This window comes from Panulirus ornatus, chromosome 59 (genome assembly GCF_036320965.1).
Source record: "Panulirus ornatus isolate Po-2019 chromosome 59, ASM3632096v1, whole genome shotgun sequence".
NCBI lineage: Eukaryota > Metazoa > Arthropoda > Malacostraca > Decapoda > Palinuridae > Panulirus > Panulirus ornatus.
Genome location: NC_092282.1, coordinates 27,425,475 through 27,446,226, shown reverse-complemented (window position 1 = coordinate 27,446,226; position 20,752 = coordinate 27,425,475). Strand labels below are relative to the sequence as shown.

General features: G+C 41.0%; 1 protein-coding gene across 2 annotated transcripts in view; it reads right to left on the bottom strand.

The window, feature by feature from the left end:
• The window catches only part of l(3)80Fg (dnaJ homolog subfamily C member 16 l(3)80Fg), a 93,026-nt gene that overhangs the window by 49,930 nt on the left and 22,344 nt on the right, over nt 1-20,752 (bottom strand). For both annotated transcript variants that reach the window (XM_071696583.1, XM_071696582.1), the window contains exons 3-6: nt 19,713-19,921; nt 15,765-15,915; nt 9,192-9,321; nt 7,109-7,200 (exon numbers count right to left, since the gene is read on the bottom strand). In XM_071696583.1, coding sequence (XP_071552684.1) covers nt 7,109-7,200; nt 9,192-9,321; nt 15,765-15,915; nt 19,713-19,921 — 582 coding nt within the window. The remainder of the gene's footprint in view (nt 1-7,108; nt 7,201-9,191; nt 9,322-15,764; nt 15,916-19,712; nt 19,922-20,752) is intronic.

The following is a 20,752-nucleotide window of genomic DNA, read 5'->3' as shown; positions in this document are numbered from 1 at the left end:
GGGCAAGTATGAAGTCTGTTGGGGATGAGAGAGCTTGGGAAGTGAGTCAGTTGTTGTTTGCTGATGATACAGCGCTGGTGGCTGATTCATGTGAGAAACTGCAGAAGCTGGTGACTGAGTTTGGTAAAGTGTGTGGAAGAAGAAAGTTAAGAGTAAATGTGAATAAGAGCAAGGTTATTAGGTACAGTAGGGTTGAGGGTCAAGTCAATTGGGAGGTGAGTTTGAATGGAGAAAAACTGGAGGAAGTGAAGTGTTTTAGATATCTGGGAGTGGATCTGGCAGCGGATGGAACCATGGAAGCGGAAGTGGATCATAGGGTGGGGGAGGGGGCGAAAATTCTGGGGGCCTTGAAGAATGTGTGGAAGTCGAGAACATTATCTCGGAAAGCAAAAATGGGTATGTTTGAAGGAATAGTGGTTCCACACATTGTCTTCAAACATTTAATTTCCAACACATCCACCCTCCTCCATACAACCCTATTTATAGCCCATGCCTCGCAACCAAATAACATTGTTGGAACGACTATTCCCTCAAACACCCATTTTTGCTCTCCGAGATAACGTCCTTGCCTTCCACACATTCTTCAACGCTCCCAGAACCTTCGCTCCCTCCCCCACCCTCTGACTCATTTCCACTTTCATGGTTCCATCCGCTGCTAAATCCACTCCCAGATATCTACAACACTTTACTTCCTCCAGTTTTTCTCCATTCAAACTTACCTCCCAATTGACTTGACCCACAACCCTACTGTACCTAATAACCTTGCTCTTATTCACATTTACTCTTAACTTTCTTCTTTCACACGCTTTACCACACTCAGTCACCAGCTTCTGCAGTTTCTCACATGAATCAGCCACCAGCGCTGTATCATCAGCGAACAACAACTGACTCACTTCCCAAGCTCTCTCATCCCCAACAGACTTCATACTTGCCCCTCTTTCCAAAACTCTTGCATTTACCTCCCTAACAACCCCATCCATAAACAAATTAAACAACCATGGAGACATCACACACCCCTGCCGCAAACCTACATTCACTGAGAACCAATCACTTTCCTCTCTTCCTACACGTACACATGCCTTACATCCTCGATAAAAACTTTTCATTGCTTCTAACAACTTGCCTCCCACACCATATATTCTTAATACCTTCCACAGAGCACCTCTATCAACTCTATCATATGCCTTATCCAGGTCCATAAATGCTACATACAAATCCATTTGCTTTTCTAAGTATTTCTCACATACATTCTTCAAAGCAAACACCTGATCCACACATCCTCTACCACTTCTGAAACCACACTGCTCTTCCCCAGTCTGATGTTCTGTACATGCCTTCGCCCTCTCAATCAATACCCTCCCATATAATTTACCAGGAATACTCAACAAACTTATACCTCTATAATTTGAGCACTCACTCTTATCCCCTTTGCCTTTGTACAATGGCACTATGCATGCATTCTGCCAATCCTCAGGCACCTCACCATGAGTCATACATACATTAAATAACCTTACCAACCAGTCAACAATACAGTCACCCCCTTTTTTAATAGATTCCACTGCAATACCATCCAAACCTGCTGTCTTGCTGGCTTTCATCTTCTGCAAAGCTTTTGCTACCTCTTCTCTGTTTACCAAATCATTTTCCCTAACCCTCTCACTTTGCACACCACCTCGACCAAAACACCCTATATCTGCCACTCTATCATCAAACACATTTAATAAGCCTTCAAAATACTTACTCCATCTCCTCACATCACCACTACTTGTTATCACCTCCCCATTAGCGCCCTTCACTGAAGTTCCCATTTGCTCCCTTGTCTTACGCACTTTATTTACCTCCTTCCAGAACATCTTTTTATTCTCCCTAAAATTTAATGATACTCTCTCACCCCAACTCTCATTTGCCCTCTTTTTCACCTCTTGCACCTTTCTCTTGACCTCCTGTCTCTTTCTTTTACACATCTCCCGCTCAATTGCATTTTTTCCCTGCAAAAATTGTCCAAATGCCTCTCTCTTCTCTTTCACTAATAATCTTACTTCTTCATTCCACCACTCACTACCCTTTCTAATCAACCCACCTCCCATGCTTCTCATGCCACAAGCATCTTTTGCGCACTCCATCACTGATTCCCTAAATACATCCCATTCCTCCCCCACTCCCCTTACTTCCATTATTCTCACCTTTTTCCATTCTGTACTCAAGTCTCTCCTGGTACTCCCTCACACAAGTCTCCTTCCCAAGCTCACTTACTCTCACCACCCTCTTCACCCCTACATTCACCCTTCTTTTCTGAAAACCCATACAAATCTTCACCTTAGCCTCCACAAGATAATGATCAGACATCCCTCCAGTTGCACCTCTCAGCACATTAATATCCAAAAGTCTCTCTTTCGCGCGCCTGTCAATTAACACGTAATTCAATAACGCTCTCTGGCCATCTCTCCTACTTACATATGTATACTTATGTATATCTCGCTTTTTAAACCAGGTATTCCCAATCACCAGTCCTTTTTCAGCACATAAATCTACAAGCTCTTCACCATTTCCATTTACAACACTGAACACTCCATGTATACCAATTATTCCCTCAACTGCCACATTACTCACCTTTGCATTCAAATCACCCATCACTATAACCCAGTCTTGTGCATCAAAACGACTAACACACTCATTCAGCTGCTCCCAAAACACTTGCCTCTCATGATCTTTCTTCTCATGCCCAGGTGCCTAAATATTACATACAAATCCATCTGTTTTTCCAAGTATTTATCTAGATATTTACAAAAATCATGGAGAAACTAGTATGCTGGGGAAACACTTGTGCAAAAGCTAGCATCCATAGCAAATTTTTCAAACTATTATCAATAAAGGTAAATTGTATCTTTGTTTTGCAATACATATCTCTTCAGTCTAAATGTGTGTGGGTGGATGTAACCAAGATGAGAAAAAAGGAGAGATAGGTAGGATGTTTGAGGAAAGGAACCTGGATGTTTTGCCTCTGAGTGAAACGAAGCTCAAGGGTAAAGGGAAGAGTGGTTTGGGAATGTCTTGGGAGTAAAGTCAGGGGTTGGTGAGAGGACAAGAGCAAAGGAAGGAGTAGCAATACTCCTGAAGCAGTCATGGGAGTATGTGATAGAGTGTAAGAAAGTAAATTCTAGACTGATATGGGTAAAACTGAAAAAGGATGGAGAGACATGGGTGTTTATTGGTGCCTATGCACCTGGTCATGAGAAGAAAGATCATGAGAGGCAAGTGTTTTGGGAGCAGCTGAGTGTGTGTGTTAGCAGCATTGATGTGTGAGACCGGGTTATAGTGATGGGTGATTTGAATGCAAAGGTGAGAAATGTGGCAGTTGAGGGTATAATTGGTGTTCATGGGGTGTTCAGTGTTGTAAATGGAAATGGTGAAGAGCTTATAGATTTGTGTGCTGAAAAAGGACTGGTGGTTGGGAATACCTGGTTTAAAAAGAGAGATATACATAAGTATATGTATGTAAGTAGGAGAGATGGCCAGAGAGTGTTATTGGATTAAGTGTTAATTGATAGATGTGTGAGAGAGACTTTTGGGTGTTAATGTGCTGAGAGGGGCAACTGGAGGGATGTCTGATCATCATCTTCTGGAGGCGAAGGTGAAGATTTGTAGAGGTTTTCAGAAGAGAGAATGTTGGGTTGAAAAAGAGTGGTGAGAGTGAGCGAGCTTGGAAAGGAGACTTGTGTGAGGAAGTACCAAGAGAAATTGAGTGCAGAATGGAAAAAGGTGAGAGCAAATGACGAAAGGGGAGTGGGGGAGGAATGGGATGTATTTAGGGAAGCAGTGACGGCTTGTGCAAAAGATGCCTGTGGGATGAGAAAGGTAAGAGGTGGGCAGATTAGGAGGGGTAGTAAGAGGTGGGATGAAGAAGTAAGATTGTTAGTAAAAGAGAAGAGAGAGGCATTTGGATGATTTTTGCAGGGAAGTAGTGCGCATGACTGGGAGATGTATAAAAGAAAGAGGCAGGAGGTCAAGAGGAAGGTGCAAGAATTGAAAAATAGGGCAAATGAGAGTTGGGGTGAGAGAGTATTATTAGACTTTAGGGAGAATATGCGAAGTGAGAGGGTCAGGGAGAATGATTTGGTAAACAGAGAAGAGGTAGTGAAAGCTTTGCGGAAGATGAAAGCCAGAAAGGTGGCGGGTTTGGATGGTATTGCAATGGAATTTATTAAAAAAGGGGGTGCTGCTGACTGGTTGGTAAGGATATTCAATATATGTATGGTTCATGGTGAAGTGCCTGAGGATTGGCGGAATGCATGCATAGTACCAGTGTACAAAAGCAAAGGGGATAAAGGCGAGTGTTGAAATTAGAGAGGTATAAGTTTGTTAAGTATTCCTGGGAAATTAAATGGGATGGTATTGATTGAGAGGGTAAAGGCATGTACAGAGCATCAGATTGGGGAAGATCAGTGTGGTTTCGGAAGTGGTAAAGGATGTGTGGATCAGGTGTTTGCTTTGAAGAATGTATGTGAGAAATACTTAGAAAAACAAATGGATTTGTAAGTAGCATTAATGGATATGGAGAAGGCATATGATAGAGTTGATAGAGATGCTCTGTGGTATATGGTGTGGGAGGTAAGTTGCTAGAAGCAGTGAAGTTTTTATCAAGGATGTAAGGCATGTGTATGAGTAGGAAGAGGGGAAAGTGATTGGTTCCCAGTGAATGTTGGTTTGGGGCAGGGATGCACGATGTCTCCATGGTTATTTAATTTGTTTATGGATGGGGTTGTCAGGGAGGTGAATGCAAGAGTTTTGGAGAGAAGGGCAAGTATGCAATCTGTTGTGGATGAGAGGGGCAAGTATTCAATCTGTTGTGGATGAGAGGGCTTAGGGAGTGAATCTGTTGTTGTTTGCTGATGATACAGCACTTTTGGCTGTTTCAGGTGAGAAACTGCAGAAGCTGGTGATTGAGTTAGGTAAAGAGTGTGAAAGAAGAAGAAAGCTGGGAGTAAATGTGAATAAGAGCAAGGTTATTACGTTCAGTAAGGCTGAGGGACAAGTTAATTGGGAGGTAAGTTTGAATGGAGAAAAACTGGAGGAAGTGAAGTGTTTTAGATATCTGGGAATGGATTTAACAGCAGATGGAACAATGGAAGCAGAAGTGAGTCACAGGGTGGGGGAGGGGGCAAAGGTTATGGAAGCGTTGAAGAATGTGTGGAAGGTGAGAATGTTACCTCGGAGAGCAAAAATGGGAGCGTTTGAAGGAATAGTGGTTCCAACAATATTATATGGTTGCGAGGCATGGGCTATAGATAGAGTTGTGTGGAGGGTGGATGTGTTGGAAATGAAATGTTTGAGGACAATATGTGGTGTGAGGTGGTTTGATTAAGTAAGTAATGAAAGGGTAAGAGAGATGTGTGGTAATAAAAACAGTGTGGTTGAGAGAGCAGAAGAGGGTGTATCGAAATGGTTTGGTCACAGGGACAGAATGAGTGATGAAAGATTGACAAAGAAGACATATGTGTCAGAGGTGGAGCGAACGGGGAGAAGTGGGGGACCAAATTGGAGGTGGAAGGATGGACTGAAAAAGACTCTGAGCAATCAAGGCCTGAACATACACAAGAGTGAAAGGCGTGCAAGGAATAGAGTGAATTGGAATGTTGTGGTACACCAGGGTCTATGTGCTGTCAATGGACTGAACCAGGGCATGTGAAGCATCTGGGGTAAACTATGGAAAGTTTTGTGGGGCCTGGATGTGGAAAGGGAGCTGTGGTTTCAGTGCAATACACATGAGCTAGAGACTGAGTGTGAATGAATATGGCCTTTGTTGTTTTTTCCTAGCGCTACCTCACACATGCGTGGGGGGAGGGGGGTGCCATTTCATGAGTGGCAGGGTGGCGGCAGGAATGGATGAAGGCGGCAAGTATGCATATGTACATGTGTATGTGTGTTTATGTCTGTGTATGTATATGTTAAAATGTATAGGTATGTACATGCACTTGTGTGGACGTGTATGTATATACATGTGTATGTGGTTGGGATGGGCCATTCTTTCATCTGTTTCCTTGTGCTACTTTGCTAATGCACGAGACAATGACTAGGTAAAATATAATAAAAAATAATGAATATCTTTTCAGTAGGTTTTTCACTGACCCAAGAACTAATAATTATCAACACATTAAAAAAAAAAAAAAAAAAAAAAAAATGCATGACAAAATGGGTGACAGAGATAGATATGCTACATCCTGTAGGAATGTATCTTCCATTCAGTGATGAGTCAATCGAAAACAGAGTTCTAGTTTATGAATTTTCAGCTGATGAATGCTTTTCAGGACAACAACCCATTCCTAAACCATGAGATTCAAATACTGCCTGATGTCATCTACGCTTGGCAGTCTACTGTAACATCCTCTCCACAGTAGCTGAAGGGTAACTGAAGAACTCATGTTTATTTGCTGCACTACGAGGCTTTAGGCATATCATGCCACCATTACAGATCAGCTGATAGTTCATTCTGATTTGAAAGCAAAGATTGTAAGTCTACACAAGATGCCCTCTACTAAGCAAATACATATCTGGGTGAGGTCTGGTTGAAGGGTTAATAATATAACATAAAAGGAAACTCCATGGGATGGGAAAAGCTAGTCTAGAAGCAATGTCCTGTAAACACACAATACCACAAAACCGAAAGCTTATGGACAGCTGAAAACAAATGGGTCCATGATGTCATCCTGCTGGTGTTAACTGACTGGCCAAGGGGTGGGCCCAAAAAGAATGAGCTGCTGCAGCTATGGATGTAAAGGTGAGGAAAGCCAGTGCTTCCTCATTGGAAATACTTAAGAGTGGAAGGCCCCACCCTGATTTTCTTTGGAATTTCCCTGAAAATCTCTCATGTTTGCAGGAAACATCGTAGAGGAGAGAAATCAATAACCACACAATTCCTGATCACTCTAAAGACAGGAAAAAATGGAGGGTCATGCACATACATAAACAAAGTTATATCATAATTACTATATTTTCATAACCTTGCCAACACATGGGAATAAGCAAAGCAATCTGAGGGAGGTTAATTATGCACTTTGGCCAATTAAATGTAAAAGTGGTATAAAAAAATTATAATTTCAAGAGCACCTACCCTGTTATCCATCCACCCACCAAGGAAGCTGTCAAGATTCTCCTCTGTAATTCGTAGAACCAGTTTATGAGGAAACTTGCTACGGATGAAATCTGTAAACATGTAATGTATCAGCTGCTACATAGTCATAATCAAAATACCATGTAAATAAATATCAAAAATCCAAACACAGAAATCAAGTTTGCTGATTGTGAAGTCAACACAATGCTATTTGCTGTTTCATGTAAAGGCATCAACTCTGCGACAGTTTCTGGCCTGATAAGAAGCTATTCTACTTGAAAATTTATTTCATACTTATTCACCATTTCCCAAAACAGCAAGACAGTATCAGGAAATGATGATGAACTTCCTTATTCACTCACATCCACTCTCTGGCTTCCATGCATCCTACACCAACCAAAGCCCTCCAATCAGCAACCACGATCCAACCAGACCTTTTCATGGTTTTCCAACTGCTTCACATGCCCTAGTTAAGCCCACTGATATCACTTTTCCCCTGTATGCTACATTATTCCATTTTACTGTATCCCATGCATGCCACAAATTATCCTGCAGGTCCAGGGCCCAGTCACTCAAGGCCTCGTTCTCTCCATCCTTCCATTTCTGTCTTCTTGTTCCCTCCACTTCACAAATGTATACCCTTTTCAGCACACTCTCTACAGGTCTCTTGTGCATATTCTCCTTACTACCACACCCCTCTCTCACCCCATTGTTTCTTATTCAATCAACACTCCTATCTCTCAGTCTATCTTTTCTATCTCTTTATTTCTGATGCCTGTTCCCAGCTGGAACTCTCTCTCAAGGGGGTGGCCACAGGAAAAATCTCCATAACTAGTGAACTCCAGTGGAGTTCAATGCTCCTCACACACCATCTAATTTCTAAAAAAGTTACCTATATTTTGTCATCTAAGGCCCACATCTCACATCCATAAATGATGGGACTATTATACCATTAAAATACCTAACTCTGCCCTCACGTACAGTGACCTCTCTTTTCACATACTCGTCAACATGCTTGAGACAAGCTCCCTCCCTCACCCTATGGCTCATAAGCTCCCATGGTTACATTTGCTGCTTTGTCCGCACCTAGGTATCTAAAACACTCCACTTCCTACAAGTTCTCCCCATTCAAACTCAAACTCCATATAACCTATCTCTCTTTGCTGCTAAACCTAACAACCTTGCTCTTATTCACATTCAATGTCCACTTTCCTCTTTCACTAACTCTCCCAAACTCAGAAACCAGCTTCTGCAGTTTCTCACTCAAACTTGCCACCAGAACCGTGTCATCAGCAAACAGTAACCGACTCATCCCCAGGGCCCTGCCTATCCAACACAATGCAAACTTTCTGCTCTCTCCCAAGCCCTTGAATTCACTTCCCTCACCATCCCATCTACAAAGCATATCAAATAGCCATGGTGACAACACACAACCCTGCTGCAGACCCCTCTTTACCCTGAACAATTTATCCTCCTCTCTTCCTAATCTCTTGGTAAAAACTCTTCACTGCTCCTTATAGTTTTCCTCCCACACCATATATTTGTAACACCCTCCACAAAGCATCTCTAACAATCTTACTGCAAGCTTTTTCTAGATCCATTAATGCCACATACAAATCCCTGTTTCTCTAAGCATTCCTCATACACATTCTTCAAAGCCAACACCTGATCCACAAACTCTGTACCACTCCGGAAACCACATTGTTCCTTCGCAGTGTGATGCTCTGTGCATGCCACCTCTCTCTCAATCACCATTCTCCCATACATGTAAAAGGGAATACTCTAACTACAGAGGAACAGCATGTGTTTGCTGAGTGGACCTGGAAAGCTGGATGGGAGTGCAGTGGTATGGACACAGCATGAGATTACAGAGGAACATTGATTTCAGGAGAGTTAATGTGTGGATCAGGCATATGCTTAAAAGATTTGTAGCAGAAATAGCTAAAGAAACAAAGATTTGTAAGTGGCTTTAAAGATCCTGAGAAAGTGTATGGCAGGGCTGACAGAAACAATTTGTAATATAAAGTAAGGAAGGAGAGTTACGAGAAGCACTTTGAATTATATGAATAATCATAAAATTTACCAAGAGAAGAGACCAAGCTCAGTGAGGCCTCTGTATAGTGGTACGGATGACCATCAAGCAACATCACCAAGTATGGCACGGTCTTCACACCAATTCTTTTTGCAAGCTCAACTTCTCGACCTGCATGCACCTGAAAAAAGTACAAGTAACTTCATGTAAAAGAAAAAAAGACACTACTTGCAATGAGAAGTGTGGGATCAGAAAGTGAAATAAGACAGAAAGGAGTGGAGAGAGAGAGAGAGAGAGAGAGAGAGAGAGAGAGAGAGAGAGAGAGAGAGAGAGAGAGAGAGAGAGAGAGAGAGAGAGAGAGAGAATGAAATGTTATGACGATGATATTATGTGCAGGTGAATCTATCTTGTACAGAAACAAGTTCTGAGCCAATCATTCAAGTTCAAAGGTACCCCATTTTATTAATGCAAAACTCAAACTACAGTTATGGATCTTTGGCCATTAAGTTCTTTAAATGCTGGAAAACAAATATAATTCGTGGCCAAAGGAGGAATCTTCTTTATTATGAGCCAGATTAACTTCCTTGTTGAAACTTTCTACAAGTGGTTTACAAATCAAACATGAGTTTGCCATTCAGTTCTTTAGATGCTGGGAAACAAATGCATAAAGTTTCTTGCTTATATTTTCGTCATGTGTTGAGGTAGGTTGACTTACAGATCAAACCTTTTATAAATAATACTATTCATTATCATTATCATCAATCATTATACTCTGTCACTGTCTCCCAAATCTAGGAAGTAGTGCAAGGAAACAGATGAAAGAATGGCCCAACCCACCCACATACACATGTATATACATACACGTTCACACACGCACATATACATACCTATACATTTCAACATACACAAATATATACATACACAGACATATACATATCTACACATGTACATACTTCATACTTACTACCTTCATTCATTCCCATTGCCACCCCGCCACACCTAAAATGACACCCCCCTCTGCCTCCTCCTTTTCACTGCTTCTAGCAACTTGACACCCACACTATATATTCTTAATACCTTCCACAGAGCATCTCTATCAACTCTTATCATATGCCTTCTCCAGATCCATAAATGCTACTTACAAATCCATTTGTTTTTCTAAGTATTTCTCAGACATTCCTCAAAGCAAACACCTGATCCACACATCCTCTACCACTTCTGAAACCATACTGTTCTTCCCCAATCTGATGCTCTGTAAATGCCCTCACCCTCTCAATCAATGCCCTCCCATATAATTTCCCAGGAATACTCAACAAACTTACACCTCTGTAATTTAAACACTCACCTTTATTCCCTTTGCCTTTGTACAATGGCACTATCCAAGCATTCTGCCAATCCTCAGGCACTTCACCATGAGCCATACATACACTGAATATCCTCACCAACCAGTCAACAACACAGTCACCTCCTTTTTTAATAAATTCCACTGCAATACCATCCAAACCTGCCGCCTTGCCGACTTGCATCTTCCACAAAGCTCTCACTACCTCTGCTCTGTTTACCAAACCATTCTCCCTCACCCTCTCACTTCGCATACCATCTTGACGAGAACACCCTATATCTGCCACTCTATCATCAAACACATTCAACGAACCTTCAAAATATTAACTCCATCTCCTTCTCACATCACCACTACTTGTTATTACCTCCCCATTAGCCCCCTTCTCCGATGTCCCCATTTGTTCTCTTGTCTTTCACACTTTATTTACCTCCTTCCAAAACATCTTTTTATTCTCCCTAAAATTTAATGATACTCTCTCACCCCAACTCTCATTTGCCCTCTTTTTCACCTCTTGCACCTTTCTCTTGACTGTATTGTTGACTGGTTGGTAAGGTTATTTAATGTATGTATGACAGCTAGAGGCTGAGTGTGAACGAATGGGGCCTTTGTTGTCTTTTCCTAGCGCTACCTTGCACACATGAGGGGGGAGGGTCATGTTATTCCATGTGTGGCGAGGTGGCGATGGGAATGAATAAAGGCAGACAGTGTAAATTGTGTGCATGTGTATATATGTATGTGTCTGTGTGTGTATATATATATATATGTACATTGAGATGTATGGGTATGTATATTTGCATGTGTGGACGTGTATGTATATACATGTGTATGGGGGTGGGTTGGGCAATTTCTTTCTTCTGTTTCCTTGCGCTACCTCGCAAACGCGGGAGACAGCGACAAAGCAAAATAAATATGAATAAATGATTCATGGTGAGGTGCCTGAAGATTGGCAGAATGCTTGCACAGTGCCATTGTACAAAGGCAAAGGGGATAAGAGTGAGTGCTCAAATTACAGAGGTATAAGACAACAAAGGCCCCATTCGTTCACACTCAGTCTCCAGCTGTCACGCAATAATGCCCGAAACCACAACTCCCTTTCCACATCCAGGCCCCACACAACTTTCCATAGTTTATCCCAGACGCTTCACATGCCCTGATTCAATCCACTGACAGCACGTCAACCCTGGTATATCACATCGATCCAATTCACTCTATTCCTTGCCCGCCTTTCACCCTCCTGCATGTTCAGGCCCCGATCACACAAAATCTTTTTCACTCCATCTTTCCACCTCCAATTTGGTCTCCCACTTCTCCTCGTTCCCTCCACCTCCAACACATATATCCTCTTGGTCAATCTTTCCTCACTCATTCTCTCCATGTGCCCAAACCATTTCAAAACACCCTCTTCTGCTCTCTCAACCACGCTCTTTTTATTTCCACACATCTCTCTTACCCTTACATTACTTACTCGATCAAACCACCTCACACCACACATTGTCCTCAAACATCTTATTTCCAGCACATCCACCCTCCTGCGCACAACTCTATCCATAGCCCACGCCTCGCAACCATACAACATTGTTGGAACCACTATTCCTTCAAACATACCCATTTTTGCTTTCCAAGATAATGTTCTCAACTTCCACACATTCTTTAAGGCTCCCAGGATTTTCACCCCCTCCCCCACCCTATGATTCACTTCCGCTTCCATGGTTCCATCCGCTGCCAGATCCACCCCCAGATATCTAAAACACTTTACTTCCTCCAGTTTTTCTCCATTCAAACTTACATCCCAATTGACTTGACCCTCAACCCTACTGTACCTAATAACCTTGCTCTTATTCACATTTACTCTTAACTTTCTTCTTTCACACACTTTACCAAACTCAGTCACCAGCTTCTGCAGTTTCTCACATGAATCAGCCACCAGCGCTGTATCATCAGCGAACAACAACTGACTCACTTCCCAAGCTCTCTCATCCACAACAGACTTCATACTTGCCCCTCTTTCCAAAACTCTTGCATTCACCTCCCTAACAACCCCATCCATAAACAAATTAAACAACCATGGAGACATCACACACCCCTGCCGCAAACCTACATTCACTGAGAACCAATCACTTTCCTCTCTTCCTACACGTACACATGCCTTACATCCTCGATAAAAACTTTTCACTGCTTCTAACAACTTGCCTCCCACACCATATATTCTTAATACCTTCCACAGAGCATCTCTATCAACTCTATCATATGCCTTCTCCAGATCCATAAATGCTACATACAAATCCATTTGCTTTTCTACATACATACATTAAATAATCTTACCAACCAGTCAACAATACACTCACCCCCTTTTTTAATAAATTCCACTGCAATACCATCCAAACCCGCTGCCTTGTCGGCTTTCATCTTCCGCAAAGCTTTTACTACCTCTTCTCTGTTTACCAAATCATTTTCCCTAACCCTCTCACTTTGCACACAACCTCAACCAAAACACCCTATATCTGCCACTCTATCATCAAACACATTCAACAAACCTTCAAAATACTCACTCCATCTCCTTCTCACATCACCACTACATGTTATCACCTCCCCATTAGCCCCCTTCACTGAAGTTCCCATTTGCTCCCTTGTCTTACGCACTTTATTTACCTCCTTCCAAAACATCTTTTATTCTCCCAAAAATTTAATGATACTGTCTCACCTCAACTCTCATTTGCCCTCTTTTTCACCTCGTGCACCTTTGTCTTTACCTCCTGCCTCTTTCTTTTATACATTTCCCACTCTTTGCATTTTTTCCCTGCAATAATCGTCCAAATGCCTCTCTCTTCTCTTTCACTAATAATCTTACTTCTTCCCACCACTCACTACCTTTTCTAATCAACCCACCTCCCATGCTTCTCATGCCACAAGCATCTTTTGCACAAGCCATCACTGCTTCCCTAAATACATCCTATTCCTCCCCCACTCCCCTTACCTCCTTTGTTCTCACTTTTTTCCATTCTGTACTCAGTCTCTCCTGGTACTTCCTCACACAAGTCTCCTCCCAAGCTCACTTACTCTCACCACTCTCTTCACCCCAACATTCTCTCTTCTTTTCTGAAAACCCCTACAAATCTTCACCTTTGCCTCCACAAGATAATGATCAGACATCCCTCCAGTTGCACCTCTCAGCACATTAACATCCAAAAGTCTCTCTTTCGCGTGCCTATCAATTAACCGTAATCCAATAATGCTCTCTAGCCATCTCTCCTACTTACATATGTACTCATGTATATCTCGCTTTTTAAACCAGGTATTCCCAATCACCAGTCCTTTCTCAGCACACAAATCCACAAGCTCTTCACCATTTCCATTTACAACACTGAACACCCCATGTATACCAATTATTCCCTCAACCGCCACATCCAAATGCCTCTCTCTTCTCTTTCACTAATAATCTTACTTTTTCATCCCACCACTCACTAACGTTTCTAATCTGCCCACCTCCCACGTTTCTCATACCATAAGCATCTTTTGCGCAAGCCATCGCTGCTTCCCTAAGTACATCCCATTCCTTGCCCAATCCCCTTACGTCCTTTGCTCTCACCTTTTTCCATTCTGCACTCAGTCTCTCCTGGTACCTCCTCACACAAGTCTCCTTCCCAAGCTCACTTACTCTCACCACTCTCTTCACCCCAACATTTTCTCTTCTGAAAACCTCTACAAATCTTCACCTTTGCCTCCACAAGATAATGATCAGACATCCCTCCAGTTGCACCTATCAGCATATCAACATCCAAAAGTCTCTTTTACGCGCCTATCAATTAACACGTAATCCAATAATGCTCTCTGGCCATCTCTCCTAATTACATATTTTTTTTTTTGTCTCCCGCGTTTGCGAGGTATGTATACTTATGTATTCCAATAACACTCTCTGGCCATCTCTCCTAATTACATATGTATACTTATGTATATCCCTCTTTTTAAACCAGGTATTCCCAATCACCAATCCTTTTTCAGCACACAAATCTACAAGCTCTTCATCATTTCCATTTAAAACAATGAGCAGCCCATGTACACCAACTATTCCCTCAGCTGCCACATTACTCACCTTTGCGTTGAAATCACCCATCACTATAACCCAGTCTCGTGCATCAAAACTGATAACACACTCACTCAGCTGCTCCCAAAACACTTGCCTCTCAGAATCAATAATACTACTACAGCAAATTCCAAACTGGAACATTGGGCTCATGCCACTGATTTCTTCAGACACGGAGGAATAACAACATAACATTTTATGATTATCTAATATGGAGTTTTAAAGTTGTGACTACAATATATTTCTGAGGTCTGTAGCTTGAATTCTGACAACAGACAGTGACGGAGGGACTATGAATGGCTGAGCAACTGATAAACTGGTGGACACTTGACATAATAAATAGAAAAATGGATGACCACAACAAAGTGATCCCTGAGTGTCTGCCAAGCTATAAAAATGAGGTATGAATGTGAGATCAGAAGTACAGAGGAGACTGGGAAGGAGATTAGCTTTATCATGTTTGTCATACAAAAATGAGATATGAAAGTATTAAGAAAATTTATATTCTAACATTCAACTGTGCTGTAAGAGAAACAGACAGCATGAGACTATCATCTGAAAAGTTTAGAACAAAGATAGGACTAATTGAAAACAAGAAAGAGTTCTGTGATGGAATGGACATTTGGATACAAAAGGTACTGAAAAGAAAAAAATGAAAAAATCGAGCTAAAGGGAAAGAAAAAAAAGAGGAGAACCAAGGTAAGGTAAAAAGGCAATAATGGGGTAGATAGACTGGAAGGGGTATTAACAGGCAGCAAGTCTGAATCTAAGAAAGGATAAGAAAACTGAGAATGAAAGAAAGGAAGTCTTCAAGCCATCCCCCTTAATGACAGGAGATAGCATATTAGATACAAAGCAGAAAAACCATTATGAACAACCTTCAGTCCAATAACAATTAGGATTCCAAGAGATTACAATGCTTCCTGAAAAGGCATTCTCGTAAATTTCAAAGCTGATATTTCTAAGCTGGCTTCATCTTAAATGGTTTTAAACTGAAATGACTATGAGAAATAAAGAGGATGGTGTACTAGTTACCTGTAGCAAATATTCATAATGCTATCACCATGAAACTCAGCTTGCGTACTTCTAAGTGAAATGCTAGGCTGGTTAGACATAAAAACTGGGAATCAACAATTTAGGAATCCTATCTACCATATTTCTAATTACGCAACAGCAAAATAAAATGAAAAACAGAACATACCGTGGCCATGCCAAAATTAATTGGTTCCAATTCTTCATCTAGTCTTCGCCATATGGGTTCAATGTGTGCACAGGCTATGCACCAATCAGAATAGAAAAGGATCAAATAAGGCTGTTTCTTACTCAATGGGATGATTGAATTTTGGTAGGACCTACAAAATACAAAGTTTAATATTAGAATATCATTCATCTACTTTTTTTTCCTAATCACTTATCCTATCTTTCAGAGATGGGGCAAGGAACATACAAACAATCTCATTTGCAAACATCCACTTTCTAGCTGTCCTGAACTGTATGATGTATTGAACATTGTCATGAACATGTTTGTGTGTGCCCTCATGTTCGTATAAATATGTGTGTGTCTTTGTGTTTATGGTGTAAGTGATATCTTATATTGTAGGACAACAGAGAAGAGGGCCAGGGCCTCCATTATCTTGGCTCAGGTTTCACTCCCCAACCAAACCCTTAGGCCTGCTGTCTTTCCCACACCTCTGAGGAACCAGATGGATGGAGTCAAGAACAAGGGTCACACCAGGCCATCAATCCAGTTAACCACAACACTTCCACCCTTAATCCGAGGCACCAGACGACTGGGGGGGTCAAGATGGTAAGTCAGCTTGGAGATATGGCTTCCTGTATATCATCATTACTGTCAGGACAACGGGAGGTTGGGCCTTAGGCACGATGTGGGTTGGACCTAAGATCCTCCAGCCAACCAGGAGTGGCACTATGAGCCCCTCCTCCAGTCACAGCCAGACCTAAGACCCTCCAGCCAAATAGGAGTGGCACTATGAGCCAACCTCCTCCAATCACAACTGGATCTTGGCCTCTAGCCAATCAAGAGTGGCACTATGAGTCACCCTTTACCAATCCCACCTGAAAATAGGGCAGCAGGGCAGGGGCAGGCCGCTTCTGGCTCGCTCCTCAATGCAATATAAACCTCTGACACCCGCTGAGCCACGATTTCCTCTCTAGCCCACAGCCAAACCATGGTGAGTGGTTTTCCCATCAAGCCCGTAGCCTACAATGAGTGAAGTGCGCTATATAAATTCTACAGTGTTGAACTGCCTCTGTCACTTGGTTTCAAGTGTCATAGAGTATTGTGACTTGTGATAAAAGAGTCCAACGAATAAGTGTATCTTGAATCATGTTGCTAGAGTCAAACTGTCATAAAAGAAAGAGATCTCCTGGTTTGAAATCTTACCTGAAATGTTGAACTCATGTTCAGTGTTAACGTAAATGATCTGTGCCTGATTAATGTGCTTCTGTTATTTTTTACTCTTTAGTTCTTGGATTATAAGTAGTTTTAATGCTGGTGTTTGATTTAATCCCATGACTTTAAGATAGTGTTATCTGTGTGCATAGTTGACGATCCTTCCCAGTAAGAGGATTTGTAACAACATGTAATATACAAAAACATTAACACAGCTGTTTTAGACATCTGGGAGTGGATTTGGCAGCGGATGGAACCATGGAAGCGGAAGTGAATCACAGGGTGGGGGAGGGGGCGAAAATCCTGGGAGCCTTGAAGAATGTGTGGAAGTCGAGAACATTATCTCGGAAAGCAAAAATGGGTATGTTTGAAGGAATAGTGGTTTCAACAATGTTGTATGGCTGCGAGGCGTGGGCTATGGATAGAGTTGTGCGGAGGGGGTGGATGTGCTGGAAATGAGGACAATATGTGGTGTGAGGTGGTTTGATCGAGTAAGTAATAATAGGGTAAGAGAGATGTGTGGTAATAAAAAGAGTGTGGTTGAGAGAGCAGAAGAGGGTGTTTTGAAATGGTTTGGTCCCATGGAGAGAATGAGTGACGAAAGATTGACAAAGATGATATATGTGTCAGAGGTGGAGGGAACAAGGAGAGGTGGGAGACCAAATTGGAGGTGAAAAGATGGAGTGAAAAAGATTTTGAGTGATCAGGGCCTGAACATGCAGGAGGGTGAAAGGCGTGCAAGGAATAGAGTGAATTAGAAACAAAGTGATATACTGGGGTCGACGTGCTGTCAAAGGATTGAACCAGGGCATGTGAAACGTCTGGGGTAAACCATGGAAAGTTCTGTGGGGCCTGGATGTGGAAAGGGAGCTGTGGTTTTGGAGCATTATTACATGACAGCTAGAGACAGTGTGAATGAATGTGGCCTTTGTTGTCTTTTCCTAGTGCTACCTCGCGCACATGAGGGAGGAGAGGATTGTTATTTCAAGTGTGGTGGGGTGGCGATGGGAATGAATAAAGGCAGACAGTATGAATTATGTACATGTGTATATATGTATATGTCTGTGTGTATATATATGTATTCGTTGAGATGTATAGGTATGTATATCTGCGTGTGTGGACGTGTATGTATATACATGTGTATGTGGGTGGGTCGGGCCATTCTTTCGTCTGTTTCCTTGCACTACCTCGCTAACACGGAAGACAGCAACAAAGCAAAATAAATAAATAACATATAGTAACCCCAAACGCTGCATTACCTTCCCCAATATATGCTCCACATATATGTTGTCTACTGGAAGGAAGGTAGGGTGTACTACTGATAAAATTTACTAAACAGCAAGATGTGAAGTGTTTGGTGGTTTATTACCAATCCAATACTTTATCTTTGATTAGTACCACTGATGCAATTTATCAAACATGGGGAGTGTTGCATTTACATGTAACATCCTTCCTCCTATTTTTGGTGCAGACTCTACAACTGAGCCTCTTCTACATTTCATCTGATTTGATTTTTGGTTCTGTTCAAGCAACAAGGTGGATGTATCATCTTCCTGTCTGTAAGTCCTTTATAAGGAATGTTTTCCATTTCATAGCCAGCACAAGCTTGAGAGTTGTGTTACTTTAAAGTACTCGTTACAGGTGTGGAGATAAAAGCTTACCTTAAGTACTCTTAAATATTTCCATACAGGTGTAGAGATAAAAGCTTCTTTGCCTCAATAACTTGTAATTGCATATAGAGGAGAAAATATGATGTGCTTTTCTGCAACAATCTTCTATTTTCAGGCCATTTCAGGTAGGGGTGGTTATCAGTATCTGTGTCAGAATCTCCTCATTGGGGAGTAAGGGAGTAGCAACATAAACTGCCACTTCATGAAAACCACATAAACCAAGATCCTCTTGGTGTTCCTTTTTATAGTGGCTGATGGAGTTTCTGTGCTTGATGGAGGCTTAATCAATTATTGTCCTTTGTGTTGTAGAACCAATACCTTCAGACACTTCAAAATTCCACACATATCCAGTTACTGTTTCTGCTAAAATCAAAAGTTTCACACAATATTTTTGTTGTTTGTCTGGACTCTTTAACAGTTTCCAATCAATCTCTCTTCCATGTCATTATGCCTATGTTCAGGAAAGGATACCCTCTGGGAATATATTACCTTCTGACTTAACTTTACAATCAGCCCATAACAGTCTGTATTCTTATCAAATCATCTCTGGGATTTATCAGCATGGTATTGTTACAAAAATGACTATAGTAGCTATATATTTGTACCAGGGTGGACTAAAGAAACCTCTCTAAAACTATGCTTTTCACTAATTTTGACACATCCCACCATAATAATAATCCTCTCCTTCACTCTGCACTTCTTCCTCATAGATGCTCATAGGTATCTTGTCTCTGGCTCAGTCACATTTATCTATAATGTCATCAGTAACCATGATAACGCCGAAAGTCTCCTAACTTCATATGCAAATTCATTATTCAGTTCTATACTTACAGAAAAATAGTGTCTACCAAATATGCAAGCAATGGCTTTATTTCTAAGTATGGCAGATATCTGTGGAAAAAAAAAAGAACAAGATCGGATTATAAGAACCACGAAATGTTAAATAAAAAAATTAATATAACAGTTTATACTCCTTAGTTCCAGTAAAAAATATTAACTAAATGCAATCTACATCTTTACCTTTAACTATACCACCCATGTGAAACATTTTCTGATAAGAACATACTTGAAGGTTATGGACTGCTTTTTGTATATGTTCGTCCCATCTCCATGCTTGAAATTGAAGTGGAAACCACCTCCAAAATTACTAAAAATATCATCAAAGGGATCAAATCGTCGATATGAGGAATAATCATGCTGTTTGCGAAAGTTGGGCTGTTCTTCTGTTTGACCTGTAGTATCAAATAGCCGGCGCCGCTCAGGATCCATCAAAAGCTGCAAAGGGTTAAGATAAAGTCAGATTAAACAATAAAAAAAAGAAGAGACAAGAAACAAAATATAGAGCATATTTCTGAATGGATTCGGTTTAGTAATAATCAATCACTTCCCCAAAAAACAAAATAAGGAAAGGTAAACAAAAAGACAGCAATAAACAAGAATGAAGCTACAAATGATCTGAAAAGATACAATTGTACTACAGTAACAGAGTTATGGATATAATGAACAAGCTATGAGAAGATATTGCATATCCAGAGAATACAATAAATTTGAAAGATTGCAAGATAAAAAAAAAAGTTTAAGAGATAGAGCATTATAAGTATAAATTTCCTAGACCATATTACACAAATAGTTAATGGCACCTAAGTATACTCATTAATACTAAAATATCTTAAAACATCTATTCTCTTGTCATATCATGCTGGTCTCAAATCCTTTTTAAATAAGTAATCTTTTATTGACAATTTGACAGAGAATTAGAACAATACTCAAGCTATCAAATAATACCCAATTGAAAAATAAAGTAAAGGAAGTGTTAAATTTGAGGAAAAAGATTCAGACTGCATAATGCAATACACACACATGCAAGATAAGTATAATGCTGGGATCAATGACATTCCACTTCCAACTCTCTAAAACACTGATTTGATTATGACCTTTTGTACTTCTGTCAAATATGTTCTATACAAATGTTCCATTCTCATCCCAGTTTTGTTAACAAGTGATCAATCAGTATGAGACATAATCCTGTGTAAGCATTCATTTACACCACAAAAACAAATTTGCTGAAAGTAAATCTATGTAAGCATTCATGTACACCTCAAAAAC